Raw genomic sequence first — 17,492 nt, forward strand, 5'->3', positions numbered from 1 at the left:
GATTTTCGGTATTTTTAAGGTTTAAGCTCCATTATCCTACCAAAATGGCTGAAATTTGGTACGTAGTCTTCTTTAAGGGTACAAAACTTTCCCCCAGGATTTTGTCGGTATCGGTCCACACCTTCATATAGCCCCCATATAACGGTACCTCCCGATTTTCGGTATTTTTAAGGTTTTAGCTTCATTATCCTACCAAAATGGCTGGTACGTAGTCTTCTTTAGGGGTACAAAACTTTCTCCAAGAATTTTGTCGGTATCGCTCCATGCCTTCATATAGCCCCCTCCCGATTTTCGGTATTTTGAACGTTGTGGCCTCAATATTCCACCGAAATGGCTGCAATTTGGTGTTTAGACTTCGTTGGGGGTACTCAAACTTCCCCTTTAAATGTGTCGGTGGCGTAGACCTGCCTTCAAATAGCCCCCATGGAAAGATACCTCCCGATTTTTCGTACTTTGAAGGTTGGGTCTTCAATATTCCACAAAAATGGCTAAAATTTGGTATTTAGTCTTCAATGTGATATAAAACTGTTCGCCAGACATATGTCTGTACAGGTCCACGCTTTCATATTGCCCCATTTCTGACAAAATTCGTCGGTATAGGTCCACGTTTCGATATAGCCCCCATAGAACGGTACCTCCCGATTTTCGTAATACTGAAGATTGTGACGTCAATATCCAACCGAAATAGCTGAAATTCGTTATTTCGTCTTCCTAGAGTTATAAAATATTCAAGAAGAGTATTATCAGTATAGGTCCACGTCTTCCTATATCCCCATAGAAGCGTACATCTTTATTTTCGGTATTTTTTAAGTTTTAGCCACATTCTCTTACCGATATATAGGAAATTTGGTATTTAGTCACTTTGAGCCTAAAAACTTTCCGTCAGAAATTTGTCGGTATAGATCGACGTTTTGAAATAGCCCCCATAGAATGGTGCCTCACATTGTTTTACCGAAATTGCTGAAATTTAGTATTAAGTCTTCTTCATACACGAAAGGAAACTAATTATTCCATTTTACTTCAATACAACATGTGGCGGAGGGTTTAACAAGTTCGGCCCGGGCGAACTTAACGCCATTCTTACTTGTTTAGATTAAACTAGATAATTTTGGTATTTGGGGTATTCGTTGTAATTTTGGTATTTGGAAAACACCGACGTAGTCCGAGTGGCTTAGTTTCCTAGCACTGGTCATCACCCTAATATACATTGTACACATGTCAGTCATTTGACGTTGTACCGAATTAATTAATACCTAACTTATTTTTTTAATTTTGTTATTATATTTATTTATTAATTTTATAAACTTAATTGTTATTTACATTGTTTTTTTTTTAATTCATTATTTTATATACATACATACAAAGAGACATTTTGTATAATTAGCTTAGATGTGTATGTATGTGTGTATAAAATCAATAGATTATGGGTAAATATTAAAATACATATAAACACTATTTATAATTTAACAATTAATAATTAAAACTTATTATTAAAGAAAAAAAATACACAAAGAAATAATGTAAAAAAATTTTATAAACATTTTTTTACATTTGTTGTTAAATTAATTTATTTAGTATAATTATATAATACAGTAATTGAGTTTTTAGATATTGGTTTTTTTGTTGTTGGTTTGTTATGATTTTGTTAAAAAATGACTATTGGTGAGGATAGGCCGGGATTGTGTGTCACATCGTTGATTATGACCACCTATAACGATTGTTTGACCTTCCTCTTGTAGAGCAGAAATTCAAGGCGTAGAGTACACAAAAAAAGATTTTTGAGAATTAGTTATTATGTTTTTAGTTACTTGAAGAGTGATGTATAATTGTGTATGGCATTTCCTTACAAAAATGATTAATTATATTAATCATTTCATATATTTGTTTACTATTATATATGAAATTAAAATTAGTTAATTTATAACAATAATTAAATTTTTATATAAAAATTATTATTAAATATTATATATTATGAATTTTTTATTTTCTTTATTCTGCTAACCATACGAACTTGCAAGTCACTTGCGCAGCAGCAGGTACGTTAGAATACAATTTGTTTGTTTGGATTTTTCATAATGTGTGTTGTTGTTTCGTAGGGATATGGTATCTCCCCATCTCGTTGAATAATTGCTGATTGAGGCATTCGGTCCTATGTAGAATTAATAACGATTGCTTTCTCTATCCGAATATTTACCACTCATTTTACCAACCGAATAACGATCTGAGTAGGCATCGTATTTGTCGGCTTTGTAATTAATTTCTTGCGGTGTATAGCCGATATTCTTTTGCCAATGTCGTGTCCAATAGAGATCTTCGTTGCGCACTTGTGATGGTGTTTTGGCATCTCGACACACATACACACAATAAACCATACAACCGATTAGTGTTAAGAAACCGAAAATCAGGAAAATTATACCAAGGATCCTGTAAAGTAAAAAAATAAAGTTTGTTTATTATATAATAACATATGTATGTATGTATATGTATTTCCATATATACATATATAATATAAATATATACTTCATTCCTAAATATTCCTATAGAAAATACTATTCAGCCAGGCTGAATTGAAATTTTCCTTCAGCCAGGCTGAATTGAAATATTCCTATGGAAAATACTATTCAGCCAGGCTAAATTCAAATTTTCCTATAGAAAATACTATTCAGCCAGGCTGAATTGAAATTTTCCTATGGAAAATACTATTCAGCCAGACTGAATTGAAATTTTCCTATAGAAAATACTATTCAGCCAGGCTGAATTGAAATTTTCCTATGGAAAATACTATTCAGCCAGACTGAATTGAAATTTTCCTATGGAAAATACTATTCAGCCAGGCTGAATTGAAATTTTCCTATGGAAAATACTATTCAGCCAGGCTGAATTGAAATTTTCCTATTGAAAATACTATTCAGCCAGTCTAAATTGAAAATATGCTATTCAGCCAGGCTGAATTGAATTTTTCCTATAGAAAAAATACTATTCAGCCAAGCTGAATTGAATTTTTCCTATAGAAAAAATACTATTCAGCCAAGCTGAATTGAATTTTTCCTATAGAAAAAATACTATTCAGCCAGGCTGAATTGAAATTTTCCTATGGAAAATACTATTCAGCCAGGCTGAATTGAAATTTTCCTATGGAAAATACTATTCAGCCAGGCTGAATTGAAATTTTCCTATGGAAAATACTATTCAGCCAGGCTGAATTGAAATTTTCCTATGGAAAATACTATTCAGCCAGGCTGAATTGAAATTTTCCTGTGGAAAATACTATTCAGCCAGGCTGAATTGAAATTTTCCTATGGAAAATACTATTCAGCCAGGCTGAATTGAATTTTTCCTATAGAAAAAATACTATTCAGCCAGGCTGAATTGAATTTTTCCTATAGAAAAAATACTATTCAGCCAGGCTGAATTGAATTTTTCCTATAGAAAAAATACTATTCAGTCAGGGTGAATTGAATTTTTCCTATAGAAAAAATACTATTCAGCCAGGGTGAATTGAATTTTTCCTATAGAAAAAATACTATTCAGCCAGGCTGAATTGAATTTTTCCTATAGAAAAAATACTATTCAGCCAGGCTGAATTGAAATTTTCCTATGGAAAATACTAATCAGCCAGGCTGAATTGAAATTTTCCTATGGAAAATACTATTCAGCCAGGCTGAATTGAAATTTTCCTATGGAAAATACTATTCAGCCAGGCTGAATTGAAATTTTCCTATGGAAAATACTATTCAGCCAGGCTGAATTGAAATTTTCCTATGGAAAATACTATTCGGCCAGGCTGAATTGAAATTTTCCTATGGAAAATACTATTCAGCCAGGCTGAATTGAATTTTTCCTATAGAAAAAATACTATTCAGCCAGGCTGAATTGAATTCTTCCTATAGAAAAAATACTATTCAGCCAGGCTGAATTGAATTTTTCCTATAGAAAAAATACTATTCAGCCAGGCTGAATTGAATTTTTCCTATAGAAAAAATACTATTCAGCCAGGCTGAATTGAATTTTTCCTATAGAAAAAATACTATTCAGCCAGGCTGAATTGAATTTTTCCTATAGAAAAAATACTATTCAGCCAGGCTGAATTGAATTTTTCCTATAGAAAAAATACTATTCAGCCAGGCTGAATTGAATTTTTCCTATAGAAAAAATACTATTCAGCCAGGCTGAATTGAATTTTTCCTATAGAAAAAATACTATTCAGCCAGGCTGAATTGAATTTTTCCTATAGAAAAAATACTATTCAGCCAGGCTGAATTGAATTTTTCCTATAGAAAAAATACTATTCAGCCAGGCTGAATTGAATTTTTCCTATAGAAAAAATACTATTCAGCCAGGCTGAATTGAATTTTTCCTATAGAAAAAATACTATTCAGCCAGGCTGAATTGAATTTTTCCTATAGAAAAAATACTATTCAGCCAGGCTGAATTGAATTTTTCCTATAGAAAAAATACTATTCAGCCAGGCTGAATTGAATTTTTCCTATAGAAAAAATACTATTCAGCCAGGCTGAATTGAATTTTTCCTATAGAAAAAATACTATTCAGCCAGGCTGAATTGAATTTTTCCTATAGAAAAAATACTATTCAGCCAGGCTGAATTGAATTTTTCCTATAGAAAAAATACGATACAGCCAGGCTGAATTGAATTTTTCCTATAAAAAAAATACTATTCAGCCAGGCTGAATTGAATTTTTCCTATAGAAAAAATACTATTCAGCCAGGCTGAATTGAAATTTTCCTACGGAAAATACTATTCAGCCAGGCTGAATTGAATTTTTCCTATAGAAAAAATACTATTCAGCCAGGCTGAATTGAATTTTTTCTATAGAACAAATACTATTCAGCCAGGCTGAATTGAATTTTTTCTATAGAACAAATACTATTCAGCCAGGCTGAATTGAAATTTTCCTATAGAAAAAATACTATTCAGCCAGGCTGAACTGACATTTTCCTATGGAAAATACTATTCAGTCAGGCTGAATTGAAATTTTCCTATGGAAAATACTATTCAGCCATGCTGAATTGAAATTTTCCTATGGAAAATACTATTCAGCCAGGCTGAATTGAAATTTTCCTATGGAAAATACTATTAAGCCAGGTTGAATTGAAATTTTCCTATGGAAAATATTATTCAGCCAGGCTGAATTGAAATTTTCCTATGGAAAATACTATTCAGCCAGGCTGAATTGAAATTTTCCTATGGAAAATATTATTCAGACAGGTTGAATTGAAATGTCCCTATAGAAAACACTATTCAGCCAGGCTGAATTGAAATTTTCCTATGGAAAAAATACTATTCAGCCAGGCTGAATTGAATTTTTTCTATAGAACAAATACTATTCAGCCAGGCTGAATTGAAATTTTCCTATAGAAAATACTATTCAGCCAGGCTGAATTGAAATTTTCTATGGAAAATATTATTCAGCCAGGCTGAATTGAAATTTTCTTATCGAAAATACTATTCAGCCAGGCTGAATTGAAATTTTCCTATGGAGAATATTATTCAGACAGGTTGAATTGAAATTTCCCTATAGAAAACACTATTCAGCCAGGCTGAATTGAAATTTTCATACAGAAAATGCTATTTAGCCAGGCTGAATTGAAAATTTCCCATGGAAAATACTATTCAGTCAGGCTGAATTGAAAATTTCCTATGGAAAATACTATTCAGCCAGGCCGAATTGAAATTTTCCTATGGAAAATACTATTCAGCCAGGAATTGGAATTTTTCTATAGAAAATACTATTCAGCCAGGCTGAATTGAAATTTTCCTATGGAAAATACTATTCAGCCAGGCTGAATTGAAATTTTCCTGTGGAAAATACTATTCAGCCAGGCTGAATTGAAATTTTCCTATGGAAAATACTATTCAGCCAGGCTGAAGTGAAATTTTCGAGTCCAACACAGTTGAACTGTGAAAGCTTCTCAAAGTAAATGTCCGAGTGAATATGTGTATATGTATATTGACTATGGGTTTATATTTATCCGCAGGTTAAACACTTACCAAACATAAAGCGGTTCATAGAATTGCACCACAATCACAAAGCCTAGCGTAACAAGAATGAGACCCAAATTTAACAGCAACATAAGACAGCAGACACCCTTGACATTTGGACAAAATGGATTTGGTGCCGACATTGTTTCAATTTTGGCTCCCCTTTTTGTAGTACTTCGTGCACTACGACCCGTTTTTGCAGTACTGGCAACAGAATAAACACTGCGTGGTGCTCTTGATGGTGGGCGGTGACTATAGCGACTGTAAATACAAACAAAAATTAAATATTTCTTAAACATTATCTAAAATAAAAAAACGTCACCTTATTTCCGATGGTGCCTTATACGCCGCACTCGTCACGTAAATATCACTACCCGTGTCACCACCATTATGATCATAACTCAAAGCTGAGGGTGCACGCGGTGGTAGTCGTGTTGGTGGTGGACCACTTAGCGAACGTGGACCACCACTATCAACCACCGATGTTGAATAGTGACCATTCGTATGACCGTTATTAATGCGGGTTTTACGCGATGAGTGATAATGTCCCTGCGGTGAAGTTCGTTCATGTGCTATGGTATATTCGGACATTGTGCGTTCGGAGGGTGCACGATGTGATTCTTCGCCATCGGTTGAATAGCCACGATTCGAATGTACATAGGGTGGATCTGGTGTTGAGCGTCCATGTGTGGCAACATAGTGACCACCTTTAATCCTAGAATTGGGAGAAATGTTATGAATATTTAGGGAAGAGAAGAGGATAATTGTGAAAAATGTTAACTTACTTTTTAACACGTCTTTCATGCATTATTTGGGTGTGTTTGTGTAGTAATAAAAGGTAGGATAATTAAAGCTGAGCTTCTCACAGTGAAGTTGTTGAAATTTTCAAAATTATCGAATTTTCTTTAACAGAAAATTATTTTGCTTGCTCACGTTTGTTTTTTTAAGGGGCTAGACTTTCATTATTTTCTATATGTATCTGGAAATAGAAGAGAACATTCAGATTAGCATTAAAAACGAACTGCAGCTTGATAATCGAGGGATATGGCAGCTGGTATTATGAGATTTTAGAAGATAATTTTGAACGGAGACTTAATACCAAATTTCATTCATTTCGATGGTATATTGAGGCCACACCCTTTAAAATACCGAAAATCGGGAGGGACCGTTCTATAGGGGCTATATGAAGACATAGACCTATGCCGACAAATTTCAGTAGTAAAGTTTTATAACCCCAACGGAGACTAAGTACCATTTCGGTTGTATATTGAGGTATCCAGCTTCAAAATACGGAAAATCGGGAGGTACCGTTCTATGGGGGCTATATGGAGGCGTGGAGCTATAGCGACAAAATTCGGGTGGAAAGTTTTATATCACCACCGAAGACTAAATACCAAAATTCTGCTATTTCAGTTGGATATTGAGGCGAGTGGTATCTAGATTTCAACAGACAGACGGACGGACATGGCTTTTTCGACTTCGAGTTTTATGCTGATCAAGAGTTTTATGCTGATAGAGTCTCCGACGAATATTTCAATGTGTTACAAACGGAATATCAAATTTAATGATAACCCGCATATTATAATGGAGGGTATAAAAACGCGGCTATAGGACAAAACTGCTCTCAGTACCAGAGTGTAGTGAAGGAGAGATGATTTCAGGAGAATAGAAGGGAGACAAAGCATTTCTTAAGAAAAAGAAATCTCTCTTTTAACTAGGTCATTCTTTCTGTACAGTAGTTCAATCATTCGTCAGTAAGCTCTTTTGGTCAGCTGGCCTTTCATTCAATCGTTCACAGGCTCTGAATCGTTCTCTTGTTCCGCGCTCAGTGAACTATATCGACTGATCTAGTTCATACGCTATTTTCAATGAATCGTTAAATTGAACTAGTTCATTCGTGAACTGTACAACTCTAATCTCTTGGTACACACACAACAGCAAAAAGGTTCTTGGGAATTATTTTTGAGTGCTACCCATAAAGTTGCGTATCAAAACTTTCAAACAGTAGCTTCGTCTTGTTGTCCCGCAGGTCTTTCGGGTTTTTTTTATACGAAAGCTTCGACTCATTGCTCAGCAGGAGAGAAAAAGAAATAAGAAATCGCTCTTTTAAGTGAATTTGGTAGTTCTTTCTGAACATCAATCATTCGCCAGTAAGCTACATATGTTGGTCATCTGGCCTTTCGTTCAATCGTTCACAGGCTCTGAATCGTTCTTTTGCTCCGTGCTCAGTGAACAATATCGACTGGTCTAGGTCATACGCTATTTTCAATGAATCGTTCAATTGAACTAGTTCATTCGTGAACACAAACAAAAGCACTACAACAAGAAGATACCAAAAATATAACATCGAATCAATCATCTTCTGTGTTAATCATTTACAACTGTTCGAAGGGATACACACTTTATTTATGTCAAGATCCGACCCAAAGAGCTAGAGGTATCAATGCGTAATTATGGCTCAGCGTAAAGCTAAGTTCCTTGCTGTTCTTAGAACGCACAATTCCTTGCAAACAGTCTTGAAGTAAATAATACAATTGGAGGAGCTTTGTACAGGTCAACAGGGAGACTCAATAAATTATTTCGCTTGTTGGAAAATTGGCTGAGACAGGAATAGAAAATCGTCAGGAATCGACGGCATGACTGGAAGTATATTTAAAGTTATCTGTAAAGTCGTGCCTGAGTATATTGAGTCCTCAATCACTTCTTTCACTTGCTGGAGAATTGAGTGAACCTTTAGACCAAGCAGGGTCACATTTGGCACGGCGGTGCCGATGATTTTCGGCAATTTACACGCACACGGCCCGAATGCACAGAAAGAGCGTACAAAAGAGAACAAATGTTTTGATTTCTTATTGTTTTATAGCTTGCGTGAATACAAACTTACTAACACACTGTTATAAGTTACCAATATTTTGAATACATTCACATTTTCTCCGTTCTCTTTTTGGTCATGCCTGCTTTAGACTTGGAAGGCTTTGAGAATGCAAGCGGTATCTGTTCGATTAGAAGTAGTAAATCGTCAGGAATTGACAGTATGATTGGAAGTATGTATAAAGCTATCTGGAAAGTCATGCTTGAGAATGTTGGGTCCGTTCTTAAAAGAACGAAAATAATTGGAGGAGCTATATACAGGACAAAAGAGATGATGATTGGGGAACAGTATATCTTATGTACCGACATGGTGGGACAAAGCGTCAGATAGACTTTCAGGCGTAACATACTAGTTCCTCGGCTACTGCCTCGAGCTTTGGGGAAGAATGTAGAGTTTTTTTTCCAAATTCTGACTTGAAACGCTTTGAAGTTGCTGATTAGAAGTTGCGGGTTAGAAGAAGACAATTGCCGAGAATCGACAGTACGAGTATAATTGGCTGTATCAATTCCTACGATTGTTGGAGAATTGGCTGAGGCTGTAGTAGCAAATCTCCAGAAGTCGACAGTATTACTAGAAGTATAACTTATAGTCTGTCATGTCTGAAAATATTGGGTCCGTTCTTAAAATGTAAATAATTGGAGGAGTTCTATACATGACAACAGGACTGATCCCTCGGGAACAGTATATCATGTGTACCGAAATGGTATATATATCTAAGCGTCAGGTTGACATACAAGTGTTGCATACTAGTTCCACGATAAGTGGTGGTGGAATTTAGATATTTTGAGCTGCGCTTGTTGGAGTAGCGTTCGGACTTGGAACGTTTGAAGTTGACAGGCACCGACGGTATTTTTAGAAGCATGTGCAAAGCCATCTGGAAAATTATACCTCATTATATTGAGTCCGTTCTTAGCGTTTGCATTCGTCAAGGTTACTTCCCGCATGCTTGGAAAAAGGCTCGAGTTTAGCGTTGTTTAAGTCGTCTAATCGGGCGAGGAACGACTCAAATGCCAATTATGTTCTAGCCATATTTGTGGGCTTTAAAGGCGCATTTAAATTCGCTTCTTGAAATAGCGTGCTCGCTATGTTGTCTGAGGTCATGTGCCAGGATTTTGTCTCTGGTCATACGGAAAATCTATATAAGGTCCATTTGTTTGGATTGTCATGATGGCTGCTCTACTGCGGGGGTTACCGACCTATTTCTAGATTTGTACGTATGCGTACAACCCGCTTATCGTCATTGAAGGTGAGTCTCATGTCGAACTGATGCCTTGTGGTAAGTACGTCATGACTACAATAATGAATTCCCTGTCATATTTTGATCGCCTGAAGAATAAATTGACAACTGCTGCCGGTATAATCAGAAAGATCTTGCAAACTGACTGCGGCTTGGGTAGTGTGCTATTTGTTGCTCTTGAAACGTATGGTACCTGTATAGCACTGCCGACCAAGAAGAGGGCACATAAGGTTATATGCACACATGCTGTAAAACAAAAACAAATCAAAACATGTTCTCTCTTTTGTTGCGTTCGGAATGTGTGTGTGAATTGCCGAACAGCTTCGTAACTTCAACAATACCAAAGAACGGCATTGCTGTATAGTATGATCACATCTGGGATTGTTAGTGACTAGGCATGGATATTTTTTCGCATGTTCAAATGTTGATTTGTATGTTGGTGGGAAGTAGAGTTGGTTCTACGATGTGTTGTTCTCGTGTGGATGTCGTGACAGCTTTTACGGATTCGAGTCATTTATCCTTTGCTCGCAATTTACTCAATTCTGGACCAATGTTGCATTGCTTCAGGTGGTTTAGCCAATTTTCCGTTTATGTTCGGCTGTTGACTTCAAGAGAAAGTCTCCAACTCTTGGGTCTTCAGGGGTTGGATGACAATGTTCGTCATGCTCATTTGCTCTAGTCCCGTCGCTTCTGCTGGAAATTTGGTCTGATTTCGGGTATTCGACCATCAGGTATGTATGGGAGCGGCTGCTGCATTGATTATGTCCCGGAAAGTTCTCTCAGCTAATCGAGTAAATTCTCTGACCCCATGTCAATCTGCTTTCTCATGGTTCAGAAAAGAACGGAGTTCAGAGGTTATGAAATCGGGAGGTCGGAGACGATGATCGGAAGGTGGTCGGAGACAAGGAAAATTACTGGTTGCCAGGATACGTCATTTATCACGCCTGTAGTGCGATTCTCTAACTCATTTTTTGAGTTACCGACAAAAATCGGTAACATTAAAACGAAAAAGTTTGCGAAAACTTTGCGACTACTTCTATTGGTCACTAACTTACCGAATAATATCGTTAATTACCGAAAATATAAACATTTTAATTTTACCGATTTTTGTCGTTAACTCCAAAAATGTGTTAGAGAATTGCACTACTGGTGCCACAATGGCGATATCTGGCGAGCTGTGGCAATCTCCTCTTATCCTCGTAGGAGCGTATTGATTCGCCGTGCAAAACGTGGATCTATCAATTTGCTCGGCCAGCGCTCATTATCTAGGACGGCATTGAAGTCTTCTTCCAGGATATGGTTATTGCCCTCTAAAAGCGAACTAATAACGGGTATATAACGCAGGGCATAGCTATTCATCGTCGGTATGTACACATTAAGCAGCTCTACCTCAGTAGTACACACTTTACTGCTACCTCTTTACATTCCATGTATGGGTCACTAGAGTTAAAGGCCTCGACTAATAAGGAGCATGGCATTCTTGCTTAAGTCATATCTGGTAAATGACTAAAGACCAAGTTCGACCTAATTCAAATGTGATTGTTAAGTCTTTTTATTAGGTCGAACTTGGTCTTTAGTCTTTTATCAGATATGACTTAAGCAAGAATGCCATGCTTCTTATTAGTCGAGGCCTTTAACTCAGCAAGAATGCCATGCTTCTTATGTGTCGAAGCCTTAAGCTCAAGCAAGATAGGTCTGTACTGGACAAACCTCGTCCGCTTCTTGTGTGATCCTTCCGCAAAACGTTGTAACCATCGCAACGTTGCAAGCTACAAGTGGCGGTTAGCTTTGTTTCCTGAATCGCCCCGACTATGATGGTTTTCCGACTCATAAAGATGTTGTTGTTGTAGCAGCATCTACATGTATGTGTATGTCTTCATTTCATTGATTCGGCTCTGCCTCCAGCTCCAAGTTCAGAAAGGACGCCACCTGAATAGGATTAGTCCAAAGGTTTCTTCACTATAGGCTTCTAGAGCCTCAGTGACCGCATCATTGTGGATATCTCTCAAACCTGCCTGATAAGAACGTTGATCAAGGTGCTATCTTTTTATATCTCTGGACCTCCCTTTCCAGATCCACCAGATGTTGATTTGGGTGGTCTTGCATCCAAGCAAGTACTGCATCGTCAACATCTTGTAGTGTCGACGCACCGGCAGGATCTTGGTCTCCTCATGTAAATGGTCCACTGAAGAAATGACGTGACATCATGTAGCTGTTCTCAGGGCAGTATTCTAGCAGATTTGTAAGTTGTCGCAATGTGTATCACTTACGCTAGCAAACCACGCTGGCGCCACATAGCTTACCACAGACCGACCTATCGCGTTGTATGTGGTTAACAAGGTTTCCTGGTTTCCAACTTATCGCAGATAACTGTAGCATGCTCGGACGACCTATACATGCTATCGAATGTGAACCCCCAGGACTTTGGGGTTGTTTGTGGACGGAATAATTGAACCATCGACCTGCACATTCAGTGGGAGGTTCATTTGCGCTGTCCATGTGGTGAACAGTGTGTCTGTTGACTTAGTGGTTGATATTTTCATATTCCTTGCGTGCAAAAACTGTGCAAGACCAATGAGATAGTCGTTTAGCCTGTCACAAATGTTACCAATGTTGGGACCTGACGCCATGAGTGTACAATCAGCCGCGTACGTAATTAACCCTCCGTCGGGAAGGCGTGGAATTGAAGAAAGATAGAGGTTAAATGATTCCGGAGATATCATCCCTCCTTGGGGAACTCAATGTTCCACTCTACGGGGTTTAGACTTCCTGTCTTTGAATTCCACGTATGACTGCAACAACAACAACTCAAGTCCGTTGTAATTGAATTGCAGGAATGATGCATTTCCGGGTCGCCGAACAATAACTTGTTGTTGCAGCATATACACCTACGCGAAGCACAGGTTTGATGCTGGGTTGGCAGCCGCTGGCCAAACACTACGTTTTCGGGTCAATCCGGTAAGAAAGAACCCGCTGCCGCGGGATTGTGTAACAATTTGAAGTGTCATATGCTGAGTTTGTTGTTGTTGAGGAGACTGTGTGGGCGTATCAAATTCCGACGACGATGAAGAGTCAGACGACTATGTTGGAGACAGACTGAAAGATGTTTTGGCGCAGCAAGCAGCAACATGCCTATCGCAGTAATCCTGGGTGCGGCTAAGGCCAGAGCACCCTGCACCCATTTCCTTTAGCAATTACATCTCACCATTGTTGACATGTGGAGGATACGGATCTGTCAAAGGGAACAGATCCATACTGTCCCGGGGTTCGTTTCTATCCCGGCATGGACCAAAAGAGCTAGGATCAGGAATTCAGGGATAAATTGACGCTCCCATGGTGAAAAAAAAATACACGAACACAAACACATAATTGTTCAGGTGACGACCCCTGGTTAAACAACCCTCCGAGTCCGAGTGCATAGAACCGGCTGCCGTGGGATTGCTTTGATACAGTCGGTGCCTTAGTTGTTTAATTAGTTTTGATAGTTGAGAAGGACAAGACTTAGTGGAGGTTGTGCTCTCACATAGTCGTCTCTGCCATGGTGGTGCTGGTGTTGAGTAGAGTTTATTCGACGTTGTGTCGTCCTTCTGTCCGTGAGGCCAACATTTAAACTATTGGTTGTCCAGTGTTGTAATTTTCTTGGGTCTCGGACTTTTTGCGGTCTAACTTTGGCCACGAAGCTTGACCGGATGTTATATTCTGGTATTGTGGATGCCATGTGCCCGTAGATCTTTGGATCCTGCCTGGTAATTGGTGGGCATGGGTTTGTTGGAGCATAGCGGGATTGTGGTGTCGACGCAAAGTGCGGGCAGGACTTTGGCTCGAAAGGCTCATAGAAAGGCAGTGGTATTAGATAGGCTCTGCTCCTAATTCAAGATGTGAGCACGTCCAAATACTTGTGAACAAATTGGTATTCCCACTTCAGTATGTGCGCGTTGGTAGAGGCATGGTATTTACCCGGTGTTAAGAGCACAGTGTGGGGTAGACCCTAGGGTACGTGCTCAAATAAAATATATACTATGACGAAGATACTCACAAGATCTTCCGTCATTAATGGTTAGAGAATTGTAGAAGTTCTTTCCTATGCAGGGTATTTTACATTTATTTGCGGATTTTTATCATTTGATATGGAATTCATTAAATTCACATACTCAATCATTTCGGAAGGTGATAAATATTGTTTTTCGTCTTTGACATTTCTGCTGATGTGTGTTACACATTCTCCAAGGTCACATTTATTCTCTTCATATCCGGCAAAAAATACCAACAAGGGTCAACAAGAAAATACAGGAAATTTCTTAGGTAATCAAACATCTCAAGCTAATGGCGGAAATGTTCGAAAAGGTGCAAATGTGACAATAAACCTGTCGCAACACAAATACGAAAAATAAACTTTTCTTTTGTATGGATGGGCGTTTTATGGGTTGTGAAAGGCGGTTGGGAAAATAACACAGCAGTATCCCTGTACTCGTGCAATATTTGCCATGGGATTCCTAAAGGACTTGGTTTTACGTCCTTTTAAGTATTCTTCACAGAAAGTTTAAAGGAAAAAATGTAGCAATGTTGCAAACTTGGTTTATATTTTCTTTAAATTTACTTAACAATTCAAACTTATTTCGTTTAAGACATTTCAAATGACATGAACAGCCTTTGAGAACAAAATATTTTTTTAAGGAATTTTCGAAAAAAAACAATTTTTCCCAGAATTTTAATTTTGATTAAAGAGATATGTATGGGTATATTTCAGGTTTTATATCACAACACCTTACTCCATATGAATGCCATGAATTTATTGGCCATATAAAAATTATGTACTTCTTTTCCTTCATTAAAATCGCGTTAATGTTATTTTTGTTTATCGTTTCGTGCGCTGATTTTTGGGTGATTTGTGTTCGCATTCACGTGTCTCGAGAGAATTTTTTTTTCGTCGAAACATAAGACAATTGCTGCCATGAATGTATGTATGTAGGTATGTTTTTCTATAAGACTGTCGGATTGACTGACTGGCTGGTCTGCAAAGCGCCACACCTTTTTTAGTCAATAAATTTTTAATGCAATTTCTTTTGTCGAAAACAAATAAACCACCATTGATTTGACTCACCACCCAACAAACACACACTTCATTCGTTCATTAAAAGGGAGTGGATAATGTGTAGCTAACTGCCGCTGTCTTTTAGGTGGTCATTAAACTTTTGCCGCAAAGAATACAACAACACTTGCTGCAACAGGGAATTGTGGCAGGTAGAGAAGGATAAAGTTTGGATAAATTTTCACAAATAATAACCCAGGGTTCTCTGTTTTCAAAATTTCAGCTTAAAAGAAGTTCTTTTCATTTTTATTTTGAAATCCTTATGATATGGACTTCCTTTAAAAATATTAACCCAAAACTAATGCGATTTTAAGGTTACATTATTTATCACTTTTTATTACTGTTTTTGTTGATTTGGTTGTTATTGATTTTTTATGTTTTTCTGTTGTCATTGTTTTCATTTACTTTTGGTGATATTCCCCCCTCCATTTCAATTATGGAATTAATATTCTATGGTGGAATTTGCCACACTTCTCCCATATTTCATTTATTATGGCTTTCTTTTTATGTTGGTTTTGTTCGAATGTGCTTAGAAAAGAGGCCAATTGATAGGCAGAAAGAGGAAAGTTTTTTTTTTAAGTTGCGAACAAATGGGATGGGTGACGTAGGGGATGGAAGATACCAAGGAACGGTCCTGACCGGTTTTAACATGGCAAAGCCCAGGATTTATCTTGGTCCCTCTTTCATCTCAAGTGGACACTGAGCTCCCCGTGGTGTCACCTGGGGAACTGCCTTTAACATCCGTTAAAGGTAGTGAGCTAACATGTGCCGCGCGTTCACCCATAAGAACGTTAAAAACTTGGGTTTGGGCGTCGGGTTAGTACCCTCCCCTAGAAAAAACAGTCTACTATGAAAAAACGAAAGAAAAGAAAAACAAACCCCTCTAAAGTTGACGAACCCCGCAGACGTTTTAAGGACCATAATCTGCGAATCTGCACTGTTCGCACTCTTTATAGAGAAGGTGCAGTCTTCGCATTGGCAGACGAACTTGAAAAGTACAAGGCCGATATTACTGCCATACAGGAAATACGATGGATTGGGAAAGGCGTCACAACAACACCTAAAGGTGACGCACTGTATTATAGCTGCCATGACGTAAATCATGAGTTTGGTTGCGGATTCGTACTTAGTCGGAGGCTAAAACATCTGGTATCAAGCTTCAACCCAGTGAATGAAAGACTTGCTGCAATTCAAATAAAAGCTAAATTCTTCAACATCAGCTTTATATGCGCTCATGCTCCCACTGAAGAACAGACCAAAGATATATTTTACGAGCGCTTAGAAAAAAACATATGACCGTTGCCCTGCCCATGACATTAAAATCATTCTAGGCGATTTTAATGCCAAAATTGGAAAGGAGAATATCTTTGGCCCAACAGTCGGGAAATTCAGTCTCCACAGTGAAACATATGACAATTTTTGCAGCTGCAAAAAACATGGTAGTTAGCGGTATCAGATTTAATCATCTCGATATTCATAAGGGCACCTGGCTGTCTCCAGATCAGAAAACAAGAAATCAAATTGATCATGTTGTGATAGATGGAAGACATTCATCGAGCGTGCTGGATGTACGATCGTTCCGAGGGGCAAACATTGATTCTGACCACTACCTTGTTGCAGCAAAGGTACGCATCCGCTTAAACGTAGCAAACAAAGTACGAACAGACACAACACGAAAGTTAGATATCGGTAAGCTGCAATCACAACAGATAGCCACAGCATATTCCACTCAACTAGCCCAATTGCTTAATCAAAGCACTCCTCATCCCGATAACATTTCAGCGCAATGGCAAAGCATTGCCCACTCCATGCAACCAGTCACAAAATCCATACTTGGATACCAGAGATCTCCACCAAGGAATCCACGGTATGACCAGGAGTGTCGTGCTGCCACCGAAGAGAAAAATGCGGCATATAGGGCTACTTTACAATTAGTAGCAACGCGTAGCGCACTAGAGAGGTATCGGGAGAAAAGGAGAGAGGAGAAACGTCTTTTCCGCAGGAAAAAGAGAGAGAGAGAGATGGAAAAGTGGGAGTGTGGAATAATCGAGATGTACAGGAGCCAGAATGAAGTCCGAAAATTCTACCAAAAAGTCAAGCATCAAACTGATGGCTTTGGTACAGGCACATCCTCCTGTAGAGACCAGCAAGGTAATTTGGTAACTGATACAGATAGTGTACTCAGGATATTGAAAGAACATTTTTCAAAACTGTTGGTATCCAATAGCAGCGAAGACGACGAAGATACCACAGACCCAATTCCAGAAGATGGTATTGAATGTATATCGCCCTG

The 17,492-nt window shown here is 38.0% G+C and overlaps 1 protein-coding gene across 2 annotated transcripts in view; it reads right to left on the reverse strand.

Moving 5' to 3' along the window:
• Positions 1-1,797: 1,797 nt before the first annotated feature.
• The window catches only part of LOC141401632 (uncharacterized), a 283,351-nt gene continuing 267,656 nt past the window's right edge, over positions 1,798-17,492 (reverse strand). For both annotated transcript variants that reach the window (XM_073981962.1, XM_073981963.1), the window contains 4 exons: positions 6,787-6,980; positions 6,324-6,716; positions 6,011-6,262; positions 1,798-2,424 (listed from right to left, as the gene is read on the reverse strand). In XM_073981962.1, coding sequence (XP_073838063.1) covers positions 2,160-2,424; positions 6,011-6,262; positions 6,324-6,716; positions 6,787-6,809 — 933 coding nt within the window. In that variant the 5' untranslated portion in view covers positions 6,810-6,980 and the 3' untranslated portion in view covers positions 1,798-2,159. The remainder of the gene's footprint in view (positions 2,425-6,010; positions 6,263-6,323; positions 6,717-6,786; positions 6,981-17,492) is intronic.

The sequence above is a fragment of the Musca autumnalis genome, unplaced genomic scaffold (genome assembly GCF_047663935.1).
Source record: "Musca autumnalis isolate F117 unplaced genomic scaffold, ASM4766393v1 scaffold_4, whole genome shotgun sequence".
NCBI classification, from domain to species: Eukaryota; Metazoa; Arthropoda; class Insecta; order Diptera; family Muscidae; genus Musca; species Musca autumnalis.